Here is a 23443-nt window from a genome sequence, read left to right on the forward strand (position 1 = left end):
GCTGAGGGAAGTGGGGCTGTTTAGTCTAGAAAAGAGGAGACTGAGGGGAGACCTTATTGCTCTCTACAACTACCTGAAAGGAGGTTGCAGTGAGGTGGGTACTGGTCTCTTCTATCAAGTAACTAGGGTTAGGATGAGAGGAAATGGCCTCAGGTTGCACCAGGGGAGGTTTAGTTTGGATATTAGAAAAAATTTATTTACTGAAAGGGTTGTCAGGCATTGGAACAGGCTGCTCAGGGAAGTGGTGGAGTCATCTTCCCTGGAGGTGTTCAAAAAACACATAGATGTGGCACTTCAGGACATGGTTTAGTGGGCATGGTGGTGTTGTGTTGACAGTTGCACTCGATGATCTTAAAGGTCTTTTCCAACCTAAACGATTCTATGATTCTACGTGTAAAAACAATGTCACGAAGGAAGGTGAAAATAGTTCTGAAGGTTGTGTTTGTGTTTGGGAACATCCTACTTACCTACTCCTCAGAACCAATGTACAGTGGGAGGAGCCCTAGGAAGTAAAAAGACCTTATTTTGCTCCTTATAATAATGCAAACAAGAAAAAAGTCTGGAAAATTTGCTACAGCTGACTAGATTAATGTCTGTGCTCTTTATGAATGGAAGTATTCCTGACCTGAGTCAGGAATTCAGAATGTCTATTACACTTTAAAAAAGTGAGAATGTTGCAGAACAACCTGCCATGAATGAACTGCTGCAAGAAAAAGTCAGAATAATGTCACTTATGCGATCCAAGATGATTGTGGATGCTGGAGGTGCCTACCTTAAGAAGAAAAATTCATTTTGGGCATATGATAACAGAGAAGTGATGCTGAATGGACGGAAATCTGCACAGAAGGGATGAGTCAGGGAAAACTTGGAAGTCCTGAAAAGAGACAACAGACAAATATATGTCATCAGTCAGGAATTAGGTGTAGAGAAATACTTTCCAAGACAAGAAAATATAAGACCCACTACAAAGGTAAAGAATCAGGTAAACACAGTTTCTGAGGCAATGGATTTTCTAAAAAAAAAAAATCCCACATGATAAAGTCTTGAAGACAATGAGACCAACACTTGTCGGGAGGAAGGCAGTTCAACTTCTAGCTAATGCTTTCACTGGTGAAAAGGGTCTCAATTCCAGAAGTTTTTCAGCCATCTGTATAACTCCTCTTCTTTCCTCTTCTTCACACCCCCATTTCCTTCCCGACTTGCCCTGCGACCTGCCACCTGAGGCCTTGCCGGGTGATCTCTGAACTATGCCCGACCATGAGGGTCCGATCCTGACACTCACTCATGCTTAGCATCCTGGCTCCTTGTTGGTGAGGCTACTGTTCTCGCCCGCCTCGATGCTGCGCTCTGCTCCAGGCTCCCCCTCCCTTTTGGGGTGGCTGGGCTGGCCCTCACTGCTCCCCAACAAGCAGCAACAAGCTCACAAGAGTTCCTTCAAATCTGCAAGGCTACCTTTACAGCGAGATGTCCAAAACTTTCAGATGAGGACAGAGCATAGCAACAAGTGTTCAAATACGCTCAAGTTACAGCCTAAGATGTACAGAGAAGCCAGGCATACCAACCCGAGGCCTGTTTTGCCGATTACAAATGTGTGCCCCGATGTCACGCTTAGCAAAGCCTCCTCTGCCACCTTATGGGTATCAGCCCTGGGGGTTTTCCCATCAACCCGTCTCAGCTACTGCCCACAGCAACACCGTAAGACGAGCCGGAACATCCCAGCCTCTCCCAGTGAATCGACTGCTGCTATTTCGACCTCCCCCTCCCGGGACGAAGGGCAACGCACACCCGATTTTGGCGGGCGCCCCACACACAGCCAGCCGGCGGAGAAGCAGACCTCTCACGGCCGAGGCTCGCACGAAGGCGCAGGGCGGCAGGTCGGTCCGCCTTCTCCCCGCTTCCAATGAATTGGAGCTATCCATTTCCTCACGGGCGCACAGGGCATCCCGCCCCTATCAGCGGAGCCCGACACGGGCCACGCAGAGGCAGCGGCTCCCCCGCCTTTCCCCGCGGGGATGGGGACGGGGACGGGGACGGGGACGGGACCGGGCGGGCCACCGCCCCGCGGCGTCGGCACAGCCTGCGGGCCGCCCGCCGGCCTCCCACCGCCCCCTCAGCGGGGTGCCCCGCCCCGCCCTGCCCCGCGCGGCCGCCCCGTCTGACGGCTCCGGAGCCGCGCGCACTCCCCGCGGCCGGCACCACCCACCGCGGCTCGCCGCAGGTGGGAGCAAGCCGCCTCAGTCGCGCATGCGCTCTGGGGGACCACTCATTTAAAGGGCCAGCGGCTGCAGTATGCCTGTTGAGGTGTCGTGTGCTTGTTGTCTGCGGGACGGGGTGCTCTGGGCGGGCTGGCCGGCCCGCCCGCCCTCCCTCCCTCCCTCCCTCCCTCCCTCCCTCCGGGGTCGAGGTGCATGCCGCGGGGCTGCCCGGCAGCGCCTGGGCCCGCAGGCCTCTGCGGGGCCTCGCGTAGCGCGGGGTGGGCGAGGAGTAGGGCCCGGTCCCCGCTGGGGGCGGGCGGGCCCTGGATTCTTTGGATTGCGGACGTCGCGGGCAAATAAACACGCGGGCGGGCGGGCGGTTGCGCCGTCCCGGCCGCGTTCCTGCTGCGGGGGGCGGGGAGGGCGAGGAGCGGAGCAGCCGCGGCGCCCCGCGCAGATGGAGCCCAGCCCCGGGAGCCGCGACGCCAGGCCCGGCGTTGCGCCGGTGGCGGCGGTGCTGCCGGCGGGCGGGAGCGGGGAGCGCCTGGGTGGCGCCACCCCCAAGCAGTTCTGCGCCGTGCAAGGGAGGCCGCTCGTCAGCTACACGGTGCGGGCCATGGAGAGGTAACGAGGCAGGCGCCGCTCGGCTCCCCCTCCGCGCCCTGCGGGCCTTCCCCCCCGCCCCCCGGCCGCTTCAGACCCGGCCGCCGGGTCTCGCCGGCCCTCGCCGTGCTCTCAGTCCCCAGAAAGCCGCCGGCAGCCGCCCGCCGCCCTCGCCTACGGCCCTGGGCGCCCCCCGGCGCGGCCGCCCCTCGGAGGGTTTGGTCCCGCGTTGCGGTGGGATCTCCTTCCCGCCGCGCCCAGTCAACGTGCGATCAGTGACAGGGCGGCCGGGGGCGCGTAGGCCCGGTGCGGACCGGGGGCGCTGTCGGCTGCGGCTGGGCAGGCTCGGCTGGGGAGAGGTACCGGGCGGGAGCTGGGCGCTCTCCCCGCGTCCCAGCCTGGCTCTGTCACCGCCGCCCCCGGCGGCTTTCCTCTTTCCCCAGCGCCGCCGGCGCCTTGAAGCTGTGTCGCTTTCCGTTACTGCTGGAGACCTGTTCGAGGCCCTCGGCCTCGAAGCTCGAGGGTTCTGTAGCTGCAGCGGCTGGTTTGGTGAGCTACACGCCCGCCATAGCCCTTGGAGACAGTCATAATACTATCCGGAGGCCCCAAAAGAAAGATCTAGCGGGCCGTGGCCGTCGGAGACGGTCTTAATGGTGTCCAGAGGCCTCGAACAAGAATCTGCTCTTCACAGCGGGGTGAACTCAGTCAGGTCTACAGCGCTGCATTAGGCTTCACCGTTACAGCCCACGGTGAAATGCCCCGCTGCAGCAAGAAGCTTAAATGCCCCCTTGTTTTTGCTTAAGATGTGGTTTACTGGGCTAGAAGCTGATAGCTGGCATAGCGGCATGCGTAAATTTTCTTTGTTTACATTGGAGCAAAGAATTTAAGTAATAGGATACCTTAGCAGTCAGGTTTTTCCTTTTCATAAGACCGTTGAGTTCTAGGCATGTGACTGACAGTTAATGTATTATTGTCAAATGTTAACATAATGTAAGTCTTGTATCTAGTGTCATTTGAAACACTGCAAGTGGGAGTGGAGTGTCAGATCTGGATGTTTTGCAGTAACTTGTAGAAAAGCAAACCTTTAGATTTTAGGGAGAATAAATGGGAGGAGTGGAGGGTAGTGAAAAGAAATGGAATTGCCAACAACTCCCAAAGTTCTTAACTGATGGAAACTTGTACAACGTCAGAATTGCGGACTCTTTTTCCATTACCACCCAGAGAAGCTTCCCTCAGGTCACTTGTTACTTTATGAAAGAAATATTGCTTGTTTTCTTTATTTAGTTTTCAACAGCCAGTCACAAAGCTAAACACATCACTAAGCAAAACCTCCAATCCAAAGCTTGTCATAGCTGTAATTTCTGCCAAAATGTCATGGGAATCTACAGAGAAGAATAATATTCTCACTTAGTGTATTGGAGACCTGGAAAAGAGAACAGAGTGAGGTTTGGGGAGGAAAAGATATTCATAGGAAAATAAAACATTATTCATTTACAAAAAAAAAAAATCTTTCATTTTTGCTGCCAGTAAGCTCTGGGAAAATAACAGTTATTTGAGCAACAGTATTATATTTATGTCCTAAAGCTGCAGAAAATTAGAAGGTTGAATTCTAATTGTACAGTCCAACCAGGCATGTGATCCCAAGTTGATTGTGAGAGTAACAACCTAGTGCTTCTGATCAACTTTAGAAGGGCAATAACTGGTGCCAGTGCTCTCACAGGCAGAGCTTTCTGCCATCTTTGTACTGAATTGGAGTGTTGGCTGGTATGTATGTGTATGGGGAGTTGGGAACAGATGTACTCTAAAGCTGGGAATGGCTTTCATTTTCATCTCAACACTTCTGACTCTGAAACCGCAAAGGAGGTACCTTGTTCTTTTTTGTGCGAATGTATGCGCAAAAATGTAATGTTGAGGAACTGCAGTTTGTCATATATATCACCCAGAAGTGGCAGATTTTCTGTGTTTAGCTTGATACTATCTTCTGATGTCTTGTTTATCTGCTCTAATTGAATGAATCGTTGACTCATTAACCTGTAATAACTTATATTGAACTGGTTATCTCAGCTAATGCAGCTGGTTTTGAGCTTTTTTTAATCTGGAAAAAATGTAGCAACATATAGACAGAAATACATGAGCAAATCAAGAATTTGCAGCTGCTTTGCATGTGCTTTTTAAAAATCAGGATAAAAAGATTTTTACACTGTTCAGCTGGAAGTAGTGAGAATTTTAAATATTGATGTGGAAAAACTGGCAGACAAGACAAGAGCAGACATGAACGAATAAGCAGTGCATCCTGTTGCATAGGATGACAGCATGTAGAATGTTGTCCTGCCAATAATAATCAAAGATGATGCACTTAGGAAGAGGAGGTGAGAAAAAAACAAGGTGAGGAGAAATGATTGGGTTTTATTGCCAGTACAGTGGCACGGATAGGAAGGTCAGGTCCTATCCTGGGGGTAAAATTAAAATGTGTTACAGTAGTTAAATGTCTGGTTTTTTCCCATTGAATTTGTTTCTGCTTTTGTTGACCTATGCAAGGCTTTTGCATCAAGTTCAACAGAACTAGAATGGCATTCCTCCTTTTTGCTTCTGTGCAAACTAGTAGGGTTCTTCCTTAATTTTACTTTTTTTGTGTGTATGTTTGTTTAGAATAGAACCTTTCCAGTTCCTTTTCTGAGATGGAGAAATCTCAGCTCTGTGTACATGCGCACACATATTTTACTAAAGCTGTAGAGAGGAAAACAGACCAAGGTAAAGGTTGATTTTTAAAATCATTGTGGGACAAATAAGCTGCTGCTATTCTTGCTGTGCTCATATTTTACCAGTTGTTGAAAGTACAGTGAGAAGTTATGAAAGAGGAAAGCAGAGTTAATATGTTTACTGGCAGAATAAAAATTTTCCATAAAGGTTTCAGACAGCTTTGTTTACTTTGTTTACTGTAATGTAGTCTCTTAAAACAGGTGGCCTGATATAAAAAAAAATCACCTTGGGGAAGCTTCCAAAGAATTGCCTCTTCGGAAGTGTCTTGTGTAGTTTATTTGCCAGGTATTTTTCCCCATTGACTGATGCATGTTCACTACCTCTGCAGGTCACACAATTACAGTTTTGTTAAATGTATCTATTGTGGTAGTTCTTTTTGTCCAGTTAGCATTAGCTGGTTCTTGATATTGCTTATGAGCTAAAAATAAGCATAGCAAACAATCCAATTGTTTTAACTTTATGAAGGTATCTTTGGTATCTTGTGTGACTAATAAGGAACATCATCTTTCAGGAAAAAAATGAATGGCTTCTGTACGTGAGATGCTTAAAACTTTCTTACGGTACCTGTGAAACTTTTCTGACTTAAAAGCTCCCTGGGTCCACTTTTGTAATGTATAAGATACATATGTATTTATTTATCAATAAAGTCATAACAAAACTGTTATGGAGCAAAAGGAAGTCATGCTTGCATTCTGCAAATGCATTTTGTTCTTGACACTTTTTTTCTCATTTGTTGCTTGAATAATAAGATCAGCAAAAGTAATATAATGATTTATTTTGTACCTCTGAAGAGTTTCTGTGGCAGTGAAAGATCATGTCTTGCACTACTGAAGCCATCTCAGTAGTGACTGCCTGGTTCTGGCCTTGTTTTGCTGGCGCAACTGCTGATTTCAGTAGGTTATATGTTAAACAGATTGTTACTAGTCTGAGTAAGAGTTGCAAGAAACTGAGTGTGAGTATTTAAGTCTTATGTCAGATTTCGGGCTCAGCACTGGTTTGTGTGCAAGTGAACAGATAGAGGGTTAAACCTCAGTCACGTTTGTACCTGAGCATGCCATTTAGGTGGTACAGTCTCAGAGCGTAACTCATGGGTTGTTTCATTTCCTCTACCATCTGTGTTGTGAAGTTATTTAATAGCTTAATCTGTACGGAGTTAATGAGCTCCTTTACTTTGAGTTCTAGCTCAGCTAATATAAATGTATGTACTTTTGTTTGAAATTTAATAAAACAATGCTATTTTCTACTAGGCAGCTGGTCTGCCTGTCTGTAGGTAATGATGAGAAGGACAGCTACAGGAAACAAACATATAGTCCTTTTCTGCCTCATTGTTTTCCTTCTACTAATACTGAGGTCTTCCCAAGGCAGTTGTAGAGTGATTACAACTGGGGTTACTTTTGTTTCATTTGATCAGACCTGATTTTCCACTTTAGAACTACAGCCTATGTTCTATGGAAGCACTAGAGTTCTGTATTTAGTGCTTGTTAAAGCACATTGGGGTACAGTATTTTTCATGCCTTGTGCTGATTCTTTCTGAAGCTTGCATTATCTTCATCTAATACTACAATTATAAAATCGAAAGGGTGTTGTCGTGGTTTAACCCTAGCTGGCAACTAAACACCACACAGCAGCTTGCTCACTCCCCATCCCCCCCCCCCCCGCCTCCCCCAGTGGGATGAAGGAGAGAATCAGAAAAGTGTGAAAACTCGTGGGTTGAGATAAAGGCAGTTTAATACGTAAAGCAAAAGCGGTGCGCACAAGCAAAGTAAAACAGGGAATTCATTCACCGCTTCCCATCGGCCGGCAGGTATTCAGCCATCTCCAGGAAAGCAGGGCTCCAGCACGCGTAATGGTTACTTGGGAAGACAACCGCCATCACCCTGAACATCCCCCCCTTCCTCCTTCTTTCCCCAACTTCACATGCTGAGCACGATGCCATATGGTCTGGGATACCCCTGTGGTCAGTTGGGGTCAGCTGTCCCGGCTGTGTCCCCTCCCGACTTCTTGTGCCCCCCCAGCCTCCTCGCTGGTGGGGTGGGTGAGAAGCAGAAAAGGCCTTGGCTCTGTGTGAGCACTGCTCAGCAGTAAGGAAAACATCCCTGTGTTATCAACACTGTTTCCAGCACAAATCCAAAACATCGCCCTGTACTAGCTACTATGAAGAAAATTAACTCTGTCACAGACAAAACCGGCACAGGTGTTTACTATTTGTAAACTTGTTTTGAACAGGTCCTGAGCTTCTTATTATTTTAGTATGAAATCTTACTGAAGAAAAGGGGGTGACAAATTGAGGGAGGGAAAAAAAAAAGATCCATTTACTGTCAGATTGAGTATATATTGATATCTTTCTACTTCATTAAAACCCTTTGAAACATTTCCATAAGCAGGTCTTTAAAGAGTAAGCACCTGTGTGGTGCACAGTTCTCATTCATGAGAATTTGTTGTATACTTTACTGAATTAGTACTTTTCATGAGTTTTGGTGGGACATGTTAGGCTTCAAAGCCTAAGCTGTTCTTGTACCTAATCAGTCTAGAGGATACATTTATACTCTTACATGAATAGTTTGCATCTCTAAATCTCAGCTCTAATTATAGACATTAGTCCAGAATGAGTTTAAGGAGGATGTACTCAAGTTTATAAATGTGTTATCCAGACACAGGGTGGAGCTGTGACCGCATCCTGTCACTTTTTGGTGTATTGTATCACTGGAGGCCTTGAGCCATTCCACCCTGCCTGTGCAGAGATTTATCATAGGCTGGCCAGTGCTTCTGTTCTCTTCCCTTCTTCTCAGAAGGTGCTGTATACTACCAAGTTGCCTCATCATCTGTTTCCTTTGACTCCAGAATGGGAAATGTCAGTGCTCTTCTTACACAGTCACTAGTGAATGTGCAGACTGTCCACTGTTTCTGGGAACTGTGTAAGGCTATAGTCTTTCTGCAAATAGAAGTGCAGAGCTCTTATTTAGTGTGAAATAGCTCTTCTTAAATTTTGCTTTATTTAAATGACTGGCTCTCAATATTCAAAAGAAGAACTGAGATGAATCCAATTAGTTTGCCCTAGTTGTGAGTTGAAGTTGTGCAGAGGTGCTAAGTTTTGTGGCTAAATGTAGGACTATGCCAGGACTAATTTGAAAACCTTTTCATGAACCTGTGGTGAGTGACAAGTTGAAATGAAACTTGAAACCATATGACTTCAGATTTTACATTTGGACAACTTCAATACTTTAAAAAAAATGCTGAGAATATGTTGGTTTGGCTGTATTTTCTCCCTTTGTTAATAATATAATGAACATAAGGACAAATATTTTTCTTTTGAAGAATGCTAATAGCACTTCCATTTGTTTTATTATTAAGTTATTTTAAAATTCATTGAAATAATTTTCCATGGAGTTCTATTAATTACAAAAAAACATACAGAAGGTGGAAGATGCTCTGTTGTTTCACATAGTTCTAGGGGATTGGTTTGTATCACAGATGACTGCTTTTGGAGTAAGAATAGTTCCTAGGCAATGCCTTCTCATGAGTTATTGCAGAAACCAATACCTTGAGCCTGCATATTTCTGAACTGTAAATTTCTTACTCTCGTTTTTCCAACTGAAAGTATTTAGTACCTTTGTCTTGTGTCGGCAAAATTGGTTTCAATTCAATAGTTTTACTAGTTTTAGTTGAGAGAATATACCATACTTGTGTGTCTCCCTTCCTAGTTGGATATGTAGGCTACACATGAGTAATTTTACTATAGTAAATAGTAAACTGTTTTTGTAATCATTGCTCATCTGATGAGTTTCTTGTCTGTCATGCTAAAAAATCCTCCTGTCATCTGTGGAGACACAGAAAGGAAATAAAACAATTTTAAATCCTTTTTTATGCTCTCTAGATAGTATTTAGGAAATAAGGCACTCAAATAGTTTGATTTCAATTATGGTGTTTCTCTTATTTTGAAGTACATACATTATGCCACATATGACTATAGTTTGTATTCCTAGGTCCTTTGACACAAGTATGACTTCAGCCTAACTTATTTATGACTGGTTTTAATCTTGTGAATTGTGGGTCATTCTCCCCTCACACCACCCCTCAATTGTAGAGCTAGGCTGATAACAACAGTAAAAGCTTGAAGTTATCTAAAAATATACTTTTCATATTATGGTAATTTTACCTAGCATAGCTATGGTTTTACATTGTGATCTTTGTTTCAGAATTTTTCTTGATCCTCTTATTCACTTGAACACAGTGTACTACACAGGAGAACATGGAGTATTCCAGGTCGCAGAATTTACCAGTTTATTGGAGACTGATTTTAGAGAAGGCTAAAATAACAGACTGTAGCCAATTGATTTAGAAGTTGTGTTTGAAGTTAGGAACGAGGCTGGAGTAAGAAATGTTTTGAAGGCTTTTCGAAGGGTTATCAGAAGGTGCGCTTTTTTTTTTTTTCTTTTCCTCCTGCAAACTGGTTGTTGGAAGCAAGTCCCTTCCCAGAATTCCAGTTACTTTGGTTGACATCCATGTATTGGTAGAGATCCTCTCATGTAGCTCTCCCTTTAAGGGTGGAGTGCTAATACACACACAAAAACATGGACTTGAGTATATTGCAAAATGCTTTATTTAGCCAGCTTGAATTTCTTTTTATATTAATTTCATTGTTTCATGGAGATATCTGTACTTTTATTTAGTCATTCATGTCTACTTTCTCTGGTTTTGTACTGTTTCTTCTAGGATAAGTTGGATAGCCGACATTATTGTGGTGGTCTCTCCTGAAAATATTGAAATAATGAAGTCTATCATTGAAAGATATGGCCACAAAAGAGTTACAATAGTAAAAGGTGGAATAACTCGTCATCGGTCAATTTTCAATGGACTGAAAGTATTTGCAGAGAATGAATTTTCCAACCATCTCCAGAAACCAGAAGTAGTGATTATCCATGATGCTGTGAGGCCATTTGTTGAAGAAGATATTCTTTCAAAAGTGGTTATGGCTGCTAAAGAACATGGGGTATGTACTATACAGCAATAGTATGCAACTCTGAAGTGCTTTTTATACTGTATAGTGTAAAAACACAATTGATAAATCAGGATTTTCCTAGCAACTTTATTAATGTATTATGTTGATTTTTAAGTAGAACAGATTCAGAATCCCTGTTATGCAGAGAGGTCAGATGGGGGAGGGAGACATTTTTAAATGCCGCATGCGTTATTTGCTATGGGGAATAATTATTGTCATAGACACTATCAGTAAGAGATTAAATTAATCAGCAATTTGTTAGTTGAAAGGTAGATTACATAATGATAGTTTACCTTTTTGTCCATGCAGAATTCTTGCCTAATGCTAGAGTAGTTCAGCTGGTGATTACTAATAATAGCTAAAGAGAGTACTGCATTGGTTGACTTGCAAACTTTATGTGTATTCATCTCAAACTTATATGCAAATCCTGAACAAGTGGCAAGAGAGCTATCTCTGTATTAATCTAAATTTTTCTAGAATCCATAAGCATTGCAAACTGCTGGGAAAAAGGGGAAGCAGTAAGCCTCCAACCGTAGGTTGGAGATCCTCCTGGTCATCACTGCATCTGAGGACTAGGAATATTCACAGGAACCTGAAAGATTTCTGAGAAAGTAAGTGATATGTGAAGGGGAAGTGTCGGTAGAAGTTGTATTATGCAAGTAGAATGGTAGAGTTATTATTGTACAATTTGCTATCTTTACCTTGTACTTCAGTTCTCCGTTGTAGAATGCTTCTCTACTTCAAGGAGATGATTTGAGGTAGAAGTCATTAGTGACAGCGGATTGTTTGGGTAGTAGAAAGCTAGGAAAATCTACCACTTTTTCAGGAAATGAGGTAAAACATAAGTTAATTGACAGATAATTCACAACTTTGACAGTGCCATAAAGAGTCGAAAGAATGAGTTGTGGTATTTCCTTAGTGCTCCTCCACCTTTTTTTGAAAGCTTGTAGTGTAAAAGGGGAATGTACCACTTGTTAAAATATTCATTATGAAAATTAAATTAAGTAAGGTCTCAGAATATTGTGTTAGAAATGTAAATATATTGAGCTTCTTACTCGTAGGGCTGTACTTTTGTAGATTGGCTTAATAAAAAATGGCAATAAATAGAAACTCTGCTCTATAGTTTTCAGTGATACAGAACATAAGTTTCCAGTCATTAAAACTTAAATTCTGTTAGAATTTTAATAAGGTTTTTGACCTTTCTCATATAGCACAAAATAGCTTTCCAGAATTGATTGTCTGCCAAAGACTTTAAAATAGACCTGCTTTGTAAATCTGTTTTAAATGAGATTCTTTGAGAGTAGTAGAAGAATGGGGTTAATTGTACTGATGTTAAGTTGCAATGAGAATAACTTTTCCCAATGTCTTTGTGTTTACTTGTCTTGCATGTTAAGGTTTATCATATTTCATTTGTCTTTGTGTTTAAGTTTTTTAACTTGTTCACTTTTTCTGAAACTTGTGTGATTTTAATGTAATATTTTTTCCTGGTTTTCTTTTTAATTGGGTGTAAGACATTTTCAGTAAAACAGTAGGGAACCAAGGCAATCTCCACTGACCTTCTCAAGGCAGTGTACTCTAGTTCGTCTGAACTTCTGACTGGTAAATATTTTCTTACCTAGATCACTGAGGTATCATTTGATCTCAAAAAGGTGATCTTATACATTTGTCATAGTCTTTTCCATTGTATAATGTCTGTCTGAAATGTGCGTGGTATTTATTGGCTCTGTGGTGGCTTCCTGTGTTGGCTTAGATCCACTGAATTCAGTGAGGCTAGGCTATCAGGGAACTGGACTCCAAAAGCTGTTAGCTACTGATGTTACCTGACAAAGTAATTGAATTAAGGAACATGAGAAGAACTTAATTTTATGTAATAAATAGGAAAAGCTTCCTGCCAGAGAGAGGTGGCTATCTTCACTTGACAACTACAGAATTCTGCAGAACTAAGTGACTGGAAAGCTTAGACTCTTTCTCAAAACTGATACGTGTGGTTTTGAATATCAGAAAAAAAACTGATCGAGAGAAGCTATCATCTTTAGTTCTTCCTATAGTAAAATTCTTTGCATGTCTAAAAGGGAGTGAATTCTTCAATCTTTCAGTACAAAAAGTAATTACTTCCTTTTGCATTATATAGAAAGGTACAAAACCTGGCAGAAACATCATATTAAATCACTGGTGTAATAGGGGTAATGCTGTATTGTTGTTCATCTGCATACCATATAGATAGCATAAGTATAAGAAGCTTTAATGTTCTTTAAAATGGCAATTGATCAAGTAAGTTATTGCACTTATAGCTGCCAATTGTCAGACAAATAAACTGCTTTATTACACTTACTAATCAGTTTGTTATTTGCCTGTAGGAATCAAAATGTGCACCTTATCCAGAACTAATAAATTATGCCTTAAATCCCCCAAACAATCCCTTGATTATGTGAAAATATTACTTTGTAACCAATTAAATTCCATTTATGTTTTGGGGGTAATTTTGTAATTAAAATTACATGTTTCTAGAAACAAATTCTTTATTGCTAGTAAAAGTTGGGAAAAGTGGAAGCTTCAGAAGGCATCAGTCCAAAGCCTCTAGCAATATCTCATTGCCAACATTGCATTTTAAACAACATAACTAAAAAGAAAAATGCTTACAAGAAAAAAAATCAGGAAGGTGGGGGGGGGAACTTGTCAGTTCTGCTGTTGAGAGTTAAAAAAAAAGTCACATACAGTCAAAGACTCTCTCATTCTGTAGTTAACATAAACTAGATTTGAAAGTATAGTTTATTTCTTTGAAAGGACTGAATCAAAATGGCATTCTTAAAAGCTGATTTCTGGAAGCTGTCTAACATCATTACTTTATTCTTGGCTTTAGCAAGGATCTGAACAAAGCATACATGCCAATACAGATGTACAGTGCTACTCAGTCTCATGGACTCTTATTCACATACACAATCAGTCAAAATAATACCCCCAGACAGAAAACACTACATATTATGCTCAGTCTGTTCCTGTCTCTGAGTTTACTCAGACTCAGTGCTGCGGTTATCAGTCTTACTGTATCAGAATGCTGGAGCAGAAAACATGCACCCATACACATGCTGTTCTTTCACCCAGATAGATAGCAAAATAAAATGCTTTATGTATGATTGTTGAGTTGCATTAGTAAAATATGGTGGGTGGCAAATCAAAACATACCTCTTTTTCTCCACTGAGGGTAAAGGAGGACTTGGGTGGATAAATAGCTGATCTGGTGTCGTATACTTGAGTGGGGATGGCAATGCTGGAGCAGTACTGCTCACTCTGTCCTTTCTTTGTTCTTTTTCTCTTAGGAGCAGTTATCTTTTTATGTTTTCTTATTATCTCCTCTGTTTTTGCCATATGTGGAATATTTTACACATGATCTTTGTCCTCTTTGTTATACTCAAAGACTGATTTTAGCCAGCTGTAATGGCTGCATTAGTAACAGACCATTTTTGATTCATATTTATACATTGGGTCATCTGAAGTCATCCTGTGCCTGTGTTCTTAGAGGTTTTGCTTTCATTGTAAGCTTGATACTTTGGGGGGCTCCTGCTGTCCTGTCAGACACTTGTGCAAAAGCAGAATCAAGAACTGATGACATATTACCATCTTGACATGATTTTTATTCCACTGGTGGAATTAGTTCTGTAGTTTAGTAGACTCTGACTTATGTCAATGTAAAAATACATATTAATGAATTGTAGGGGTGTTATATAGCAATTTTAGAAGAAAACAACATTTGAAGAGCTACATTATTGTGTAGAGCAGAGTCTGTTCAGTAGACCTGAAACTTTTCTGAATGTGTGAACAAATCAAGTGTGGTTTTGCTGCTGTACGGAAAATAGTTATACAATGCAATATTCCTTTTTCAACTCTGTAGTAACGGATAACTATTGGAAATATACTGATGTTTCCATAGCTTATGGCATTATTGGTCCCATAGAAAGTTATAACCTTCTCACCCAAGTTGTTAATTCTTTTCTGTGTTGAATGGAGAACTAATGTATTGTTAGCAAATACTTGAAGTCTTTGTCCTAACAAGATGCAGTGTTTGGTGGTGGGAAAGCACTGGTAAGGAGAGAAACAGCTTTGTCATTTCTCAGTCTCAATTTAAGTGATTTAGATGATTCATTGCATTCATTAGGAAGGATGCAACTCAACCAACTGAAATACATAAATCATAGACAGAAACTTAAATTGTAATCTCCCTTTCTTCTTTGCTGCATTTCTGTGTTGTACTAACAGAGTCAGCTGTGCCTAATACAACTAGTATTTCATCCTTTTAAAAAAGGTGACTTAATCCCACATTTTTTTAGCTTTTGGAAAGTCTACACATACAGTAATTTTTACCTTACTTTTTTGGGGGTAGAATTAGGTTATCCTGGAAATAAATTTTGAGTATAGCTTCCTGTACATAAATGGTTGCTGAGGTCATTTTTATGTAATGTCTATAAAATATATCTCCTTTAAATTTAGAGAAACTACAAATATGACACTGCTGTTGATTTTAGGCTAATTAAAATCTGTATGCTTCATCTGAGAAAACAATGTGACTTTGGAAAATGAAGCAGCCTTTAGCAAAGGTGCATCTACTTAGTACTCAGATTTGTCCTTCCTGCAGCAGATCAAAGGAGTAAAGAAAGTAAAATAAGGGAAAACTCAGCTTGTCCAGCATGTGTGAGGAGCTAAGTAAAGGCCTTGGATCATTCTAGCCACTTCTACATGGCAAGATCAGGAAGAGATTCTTAGCCATATCTCTCTGGCTAAGGATTAGGCATGCACACCTCCCCAAGTTTTTCCCTTTTTCACCAAATATTGCACTGAAAAGAAATCTGAGTTTTCATCCAGAAATGCCCCCAGCTGCATTTTGGCTGAGTTGGTGTTCCGGGTGGTTGTGGCAAGGACAACACCAGCCCTGCAGGTTAGGTGAACTTCTGAAAGCCAACTTGGCCTGTTTCATATGCTGTAATAGTTTGCTGGACTGGTTCTGTGCTTATCCTCCTGTTTCCAAGAAGGTAAGTAAGTGGGTTGTGGTACAGATAGAACTAAAACTGCCTTGAGGAACATTGGAGCATGTCGGAGAGAATTCATGAGGTATCAAATTCATACATACAAGTATTAGAGTCACTATTTGAGCCAAACTTGCATAGTAAGGTATAATGATCCATTTTATGAGGCCCTTGATAACAGAAAAGGTCTTGGATGAAACTCATATAGAAAGGTGACTTGAAATTTTGAATCTAATGGGCTGTGAGAGAAAGAAGCTTGGGTGCAAGGTTTCCTGCAAGGAGAGGACACAAGCAGTTCTGAGAGAAGCAGCTGAGCAAATTCAGAAGGCAAAGACATTTGATAAGCAGGTGCAGAGTTGCTTAGGGAACTGCATGACCACAAACTATAGTGCCTGTGGTTTTGGTTGCTCAGGCTTGTGTGTGTGGGAAAGAGTTATTAATTAAACGTTGCAGTTTTGCATTTGGTTGATTAAATTGTGCAAGAGTCCTCCTACAATATCTCAAGATTTTTTTTCATCTTTCTTCGTAATATGATGCAAATTATGTGTTTAATGATATGCAGTGGATCAGTAGACTTCACATCATGGTATTGCTGATTTTGTAATGATGTAGACTTTCTGGTGGTAAAATATAACTTCTTAACTGTAATTGTAACTCCTGTGGCAGTAGCTTCAAGATTTCTACTCCAATGAATACAAATGTTAACTCTTCTTTATATTGACTTAGTCTAATATGCAAAATCCTTTGTGGCACAGTGCACTCTGATAGCTTTTTGCAATGTAAATCAGTAATTAGGTTATGAAAGGTGGCTTGCTGACTGTAAGATGTGTTTTGTTACTTGTTAATGCAAGATAATACTGTGCAGTCAAAGTAAAATAAACAGTCTTGTTAATTTTAGAGGCAAAAATGATTGTTTTCTTGATTCATTAATTTTTATAGCAAATATTCTGTTTAATTTTTGCCACCCAGATTTGCAGTATAGCACTAGTTAGAACTAGAGAGTGCTGGTAGCTCATCTTATTGTCATCTTATGTTGAATGAATGCCAAAATTTGAAGCTGTAAGTATACTTTAAAATATTTCTAAAAATTTTGAAAACTATTGGTAGCATACTGGCCACGTGGTTTGCTTTGGAACGTTTAAATTGCTTAGACTGAATTTTATGTGTTATAGAATCCATCATAATTGTGTATCATATACAACTATTGCTGACAACTGAAAAGATTAAATATGTCCTAAGAAAGTCTTGAAGGAATATACCAGCATGTTGTCGTGTCCCAAAGTTAGAGCGACTCAGGTTCGTGGATTTTCTTTGTCAGAATTAAGGTGAAACGACACCAGGGGAGTTCAAACAACACCCAACATTTATTCAACCTAGCTATCCTTGTCCAAGTACACATGAACTTGTTCATATGAACCTTGCAACATGTCATTAAGCCGCTGTTTGAGAAGAGGAGGGAAATACAGAAAAATGAAATGGTAAAAGGAACATGAAATGTATCAGAAGGAGAGTCCTCCCGTTGAGTCACAAGGTTCAGAGCAGACCCCCTTGCTTTCTGGACTCCTTCTCAAAGAGGAGCTCAGGGGTGGCTAGATCCACTCCTAGTCTCAGACTTGGTCAACGGTTTATGTTTCAAAGGATGAGGTGTAGGGACTGTGGAAAAGAGAGGAGGAAAAGAGGGAGAGAGAGAATGAGAGAAAGAAAGAAAGAGAGAAGAGAAGGGTTTCACCAGTCTTGGGTCCAGCGTTGGTCCAGCCAGCGTAGAGATCCAGTTCTGGAGGGCGCGCGCCGAGGACTCGTTCTCCCTTCTTTTATAGTGTGTTAGTCGATGGTCTTGACATGCGCAGTCCCATTCCCGGGGTTCTCTGAAATCAGTTGGAGAGCTTTGGGGGAGGGGGGGTTCATTACAGAGTTGCCTCTCTTTTCTGCTGGCATGACCGCTTAAGATAGAAGCACAGTCCCTTCTTCCATGGGGCCTCCTCCTCCTGATGCATATGCTGTGCTCCTTCTCCTGGTCACTTAAGATAAGGAATTGCGGCTTTGGAGAAGTGCGGTCCCACCCTCTGGGGGGCCCTCTCCTTCGGCCACATTGTCCTGTTCACAAAACTCCAGCGTTTTCACAGAGGCCGTTTTCTTCACCAAAGTTCTTCAACGAATGTTTGAGACATTGACTATAATTTGTCAGATTGTCGCACATGTGCTGCTCTTCAGGTAAGGGATGCTATGTGTGGTCTGGATCATATACTTAGTATGGATCTTTGGTAGCATTATGCAGGCTTTATACAAACTTTGAAGTACTTTAAAAAAATCTATCAAGAAGAACCCAAAACCTTAATAAATGAGAACATGTTGTTAAACATTACCAGTTATTGGCACTATGACAAAAATCAGCTGAATATGTTGACTAAAGTAATAAGACCTTATTTGGCTAATAATATGCTAAAATATATTTTATTGAATATACAGTACTACTGTATTTATGGAAAACATGAACTTCCTCTACCATTCTTTTATTTCTCACAAGGAATGCACAGATAAGGAACGCATGAGAAGAAATGCTATATAATTTGTATGACACCATTATAAATGTATGTATTAGTTTAATCCTGCTAACTTTTATAATTTTATTCTTTATTGTATTAAAAAATAGTACATCTGATTTATGGCAGTAACTCATGATATAAGAGCAACATAAATGACATTCTTAAGACTTATTTTCAATCTGCTTTTTTAAAAAAATACAATTTTAATATGAAATCAAATGTTTACATAAACTAGTTGTATCGTTGTTTGCAGTACCTCTCTTTGCTTTTTCTTAGTACATATGTATGTTCTTGGTTTTGCTTCTTTTCCGCTTTCAGTATGTTCTTGAGCTTGTTTTCACTGCTGTGTGTTGAAGAATTGTGGCCTGAGATATATGCCTAGTTCTGCTTTCTTCCTCCACCTCATATATATTTTCAGTTGCATATTCCTATCATCCTGTCTTTTTGAGGGGAATCCTCCTGATTTTCTTTGAGAAATCTTACTTTTTCCACAGAATAACATTTAGAATTTAGCATGTTGTCAATTAGATCTGACACGTAGAGGTAAATGCTTTAAATACAAAAGAACAAAAATTATGTAAAGTAAAAAACATTTGCAGTCTTAATTTTTGAGCAACAGTTTCTGTTATTGGTAATCTTCTTTAGTTTGCTATAGCTAATTGAGGCTCTGACATGTCTTGATGTACATGTACTATCCCCAGTTACTCAGATAGTATCTTCTGATAAAGGTGACCTCATTAGAAGAAATGTTTTCTTTTTCTTAAACAGTGTCATAAATATACATTACATTTGTTTAAGGCATCCTGTGTCTTTGAAGTCAGTTCAATGTACAACATAGTGTCAGCTCATTAACATTGGATCAAAGTGTATATTAAATTTCTGATTAAACATCCCCTCTTTTGCAGCTAGGAATAAACACAATTATAACTTCTTCCTTCCTGGTGTTGGTTTAAGATTAACATGTGCCCAATTTTAGTGAGTTTGACTGTTGCTCCTAGCCAGCTGGGTAAACAGACTTTAAGGAAATGAGGTGAAGTTTAGCATACAAACCTTTTTTCATAGTGTTCAAAACTCCTTACATCTGTTCTAATTAACCTTCTTTTTGTCTGGCTGATGATTAGGTTTAATATCTGTGTTACTCCAGGCTTGTTTAACATTTCAAGCAGTGTTCTCCTTGGGCAATTAAAAGCTGCCAGTACAAATATGTCAAGGTAGCTGGAATTGGACTCGTTGGTGATACTGCCTACATCGAAGAAATTTTAGTGGGTATCTCAGTAATGAGAATCAAAGATGGTGTGCCCATAATGACTATGAATTTTGTTGGGGTTTTTTTCCAACAAAATTCAAAATAAAGTACTTTAAGAATTACTCTTGTTGTTTAAAAAAAGGAAGATACCTGGCAGAAAGAAGGTAACCTTTTTTTCTTCAGCCTTAATCTCCAAATGGATACACAGCCCAGGCTGCGGATTGTACTTGTTTGTCGGTAGAAGGAATCCTGTCCCCACCACAGCACTGCCACGCAAATTATGTCTGTGCTACATGGTAGAGTCTGGGTGTGAGTGTGGGTGAAAGTATGATGTGCCCTGGACTCAAATTTGTGTTTCTGCATGATAATGAGAGTACCTCTACCTTTATTGTGGTCTGCTGTTCTTTACTGAGTGAGTCATCCTGGTTGTCCTGTAGACTTGACTTATGCCATATCTGGTCCTTCAAAAGAAGAGTGCAGCTGAGGTACTGGTTTGGGGGGTGTCTTTTTGACATGACATTAACAGAAGGAGTTGTGGGGGCAGATTGTGACAGGTTTGAGTCGAACCCATGCAGCCAGACTGCTGCCTTGCCTTGCTGTACAGCAAGTAGGTGGCTTCTGGGTGCAGAAGGAGGTTATGAACTCTGTGGACTGTGTGCAGTCTTGGATTGGTTCAGTTTGGAAGTTTGGCTAGTTTGGGCTTGAACGTGTGTTCACACCTAAGTTTAGAAAACTTTGCACGTATAGCCAAATTGTAGTTATCAAGTAGACTGTATAGGAGTGGTAGCTGATAGTTTGTGTTGTTACTTCATCTATGTCCTGATCTTTTCCATCTAAATAGAATTCTTTTGCCAGGATTTTTGTAGGCTGGAGGAGGAAATACTCCAAGTCTTCCACCTCTGCAGTGGAATCATAAAACTTCTCATAGATTACAACTTTTGGTTATAGAGAAGATAAAATGTGACCCTAGACAACAGCTGGATACAAAATGCAGAAAAGGAAAAGAAAAAAAGAAACATAAGGAAAAAAAGAAAAGCCATATTTCAGTGTGATACCTTGAATGTGCATTGGAAGAAATTCTCTTATTGCTTTATTTTACAAAGATAGTTATATGACTTTAAGTAGATATTCTCCCCTTCAGATTTACAATATAAAAGATTTGAAAAGAACATCCTCTTAAATATGTGAAATATTTTAATCTTATAATTGAGTTTTTGAATTTTGCTTTGAAGATTCTGTTTGATAAATTTGAAATAAGAAATCTTTCAGTAGAGACAATTCTTCTAACTTAAATGGTAATTACTGAGTCTGGCTGAAGCATGTTGATTACTACAGATACAATTAGTTTGAGTGCAGATGTCTGAATAGAAATGCATGTTTCTACCTGTTTCATGCATCACAGATACTGTGTTTATTTCTGTATTTTTTCATACTGTAGTTGGCTGTGAATGCCCTTCATGGCAAGTAGTTTGATCTGTGTAAAAGAATACTTTCCCTGTAGTAACATGTGGAAACAATTTGATGGAATAAAATGAGAAGAAATTAATCATAGTTATTCTGAGCTTCTTTCACTGGTACATAGCCAGACCTAATTTAGACTGAAATCCTTAGGAGATGGTAGTGTTTGGTAACTTATAAATAATCTTCCACCTAATAAAAAACATTCCAGGACACATTTGTAAACTGTTTAGATACCTAGCTTGTCTAAATTAACATCAATTATTATTGTTACGTAGTTGATCAGTGTCCTAATGCAATCCTTGCCTTCATGGAAAAGCAAGATAAAATTGTTTGTGTATTTACCAAATTCTCCTCTACAAAATTGACTTTAATGGAGTTCCAAGATGGATGTATTTCTCCTACTAAGTGTGTCTAGCCGCACAATCTCCAGCATACAGTGTTGATGAAGTCAGCTGCTTTGAAGTGATGAAAATATATTCTAATATACTTCTATTTCCAGTGTATATATGCAAGACAAGTTTATTTTTTCTAAGGCAGGGTGACTAAATTATTTGGGAGTCTTGGTTCAGTACTATTTTGCTTGTCACAGTTGAAACCAACTCTGATTAAAGAATTAATAAATATGAATATTGAGAAAACATTAAAAACATGAGAATAGGGACATTCTTTTAAAGATAGCACTCATAAGCTATGCTTGTATGTGTTTGACATCAGGTCTATTCCTAAGTAAATTTAAAACATTGAGTCTAATGCAGTTAGGGTGAGTAAGATATAAAATGTACATTTACTTAATGCTACTAGACAGCTGAGAAGATAGAAAGCATAGGGAAAATGAATTTCAGGGGAGATAGAGGCTGAATGGAGAAGAAAAGTATTGTTGGTGTAATTAAATGTAGAAGGGAGTCATGCTAGAAGGATGGGAGAGTCTGCTTATTTAGGACTAGACTCTGTAAAGTTTTAGACTGTGATTCCCACTCACTTGAAATTTAGGGTTGCACATTGGCTGTGTAAGTGAGCTTTTTGGGTCTTCATCAGTACTTGGGGCCTACTGGGGACAGGGGCATGTCAAAGATGTAGCATACTTTTTTTTTTAGTACGCCAGCTTGCAGGATCTGTGGTTGTCTGAGCTTGTTACCACACTGTTGTAAAACAAAAGGAATTGTACTTATGGTATTTTTCTTAAGGATTTTGTGCCACTGCATTATTTTTTTTTTTCTCCTTCTAGTCCACATCACTCAACTTGTTGAGCTTTGCAGCTGTTTAGCATTGTTGTGTTTCAACTCTGGCTATCAAAAATTACCAAATCAGTGATGTGGGTGTGTTGGTTTTCATGCTCTTTTGGAGCTTCTGGCTCTCTGATAACTTGTTCTTGGTAGGTTGTATTCTACATGTGGAGTGTTGGTCTCAGCTGAATAATGCACTATGTGTTGGGGGTATTTGTAATCTGGATAATTTCTTGCTTGTCATATAAGCTCCATCTGCCCCCCTAATTCTTTTGGAAATTTTAGTGGGTTCTGTTTTGTGGGTTTTTTTTAAATAAAATGAGGATTTTCAGTTTTTATGAATATTCAGTAAAAATAAGCTATACTGCATTGTGTCAGTCAGGTTGCTATGTTGTGTGTAGGCTTCTGTGGCCTAAACATTCATACTTCATTTTGTAATAAAAGATGTCATCAGTACTGCTTGGATTTTACTTTCCTTGTGTTGACTGTGTTGTCCGATCTTAAAACACACCCTGGTCATATAAACCCTGAATACACGCATCTAAAAAATTTCTTACCAGAATAAAAGTATGATAAAATAAGAGCAATACAGTGTTACTGTTTAGTGGAAAAGTGCATTAGTATGCCTTGAATCTATTGAAAATACTTATGATAACCTATTATACTGACCTGCATGATGCACTTCATTCTCTACCTTTTTTTCAGTCACCATCAAATCTTTAAATCTTGAATGTATGCTATGCTCTAAGCAGTTATGCAAAAAACTGAATGCAAAACTGAGAACATGTTTGTAAACATTTTTTATTTGTGCTGTTTAAAATGGGTTATAAGACACCTGTTGTTTCTAAAAGCATCCAGAGGCTGGTTCAGTTTTCAGCAAATGGATGGATGAGCTTGCTTCTGAGAGATACCAGTCTGTCACTTCCACTGCAGTTGATGGAATTCTGCATTCTCAGGACATTTTAGGATTGTTTTAAGGAAATGATAGATTAAAAGGATGGTTTTTGTTCTAATATTTTGTCTACAAAACAAAACTAACTGGTTAGCATTATTTGTTTCAGTGTCTGTTATGCTATGGAAGAATATTTTAAGAGCTTGCCCACAGATGTTTTGATACTTCAACTAATTTATTTAATAAAATATATAAAAACAGGGGAAAGAAGTGTATGCATTTCCTGGACATGCCAGATTCACCAAAACTAGTGCTTGACTGTCTTTCAAGTGGAGTGGCTTGAAGGCTGTAAAGTGTACATTTAAAAAATTCAGCTTAACTATCCACTTCACATTCAGGAAGGGTGTATGATTTTGAAAGCAAAGCTACTTGAGTTTTGGGTCAAAATGATTAGAAATTGGAAGATGAGTACTCTGGGAAATGTTAGTGTAAGACCCACTTGC

At 40.3% G+C, this 23443-nt stretch overlaps 1 protein-coding gene across 3 annotated transcripts in view; it reads left to right on the top strand.

Moving 5' to 3' along the window:
* Positions 1–2397: 2397 nt before the first annotated feature.
* The window catches only part of CRPPA (CDP-L-ribitol pyrophosphorylase A), a 123384-nt gene continuing 102338 nt past the window's right edge, over positions 2398–23443 (top strand). For 2 of the 3 annotated variants that reach the window (XM_049798806.1, XM_049798808.1), the window contains exons 1-2: positions 2401–2819; positions 10272–10548. In XM_049798806.1, the coding sequence (XP_049654763.1) occupies positions 2653–2819; positions 10272–10548 (444 nt within the window). In that variant the 5' untranslated portion in view covers positions 2401–2652. Of the gene's footprint in view, positions 2820–10271; positions 10549–23443 lie in introns of all 3 variants that reach the window. The other variant, XM_049798807.1, reaches the window with a different exon arrangement.

Source organism: Accipiter gentilis, chromosome 4 (genome assembly GCF_929443795.1).
Source record: "Accipiter gentilis chromosome 4, bAccGen1.1, whole genome shotgun sequence".
NCBI lineage: Eukaryota > Metazoa > Chordata > Aves > Accipitriformes > Accipitridae > Astur > Astur gentilis.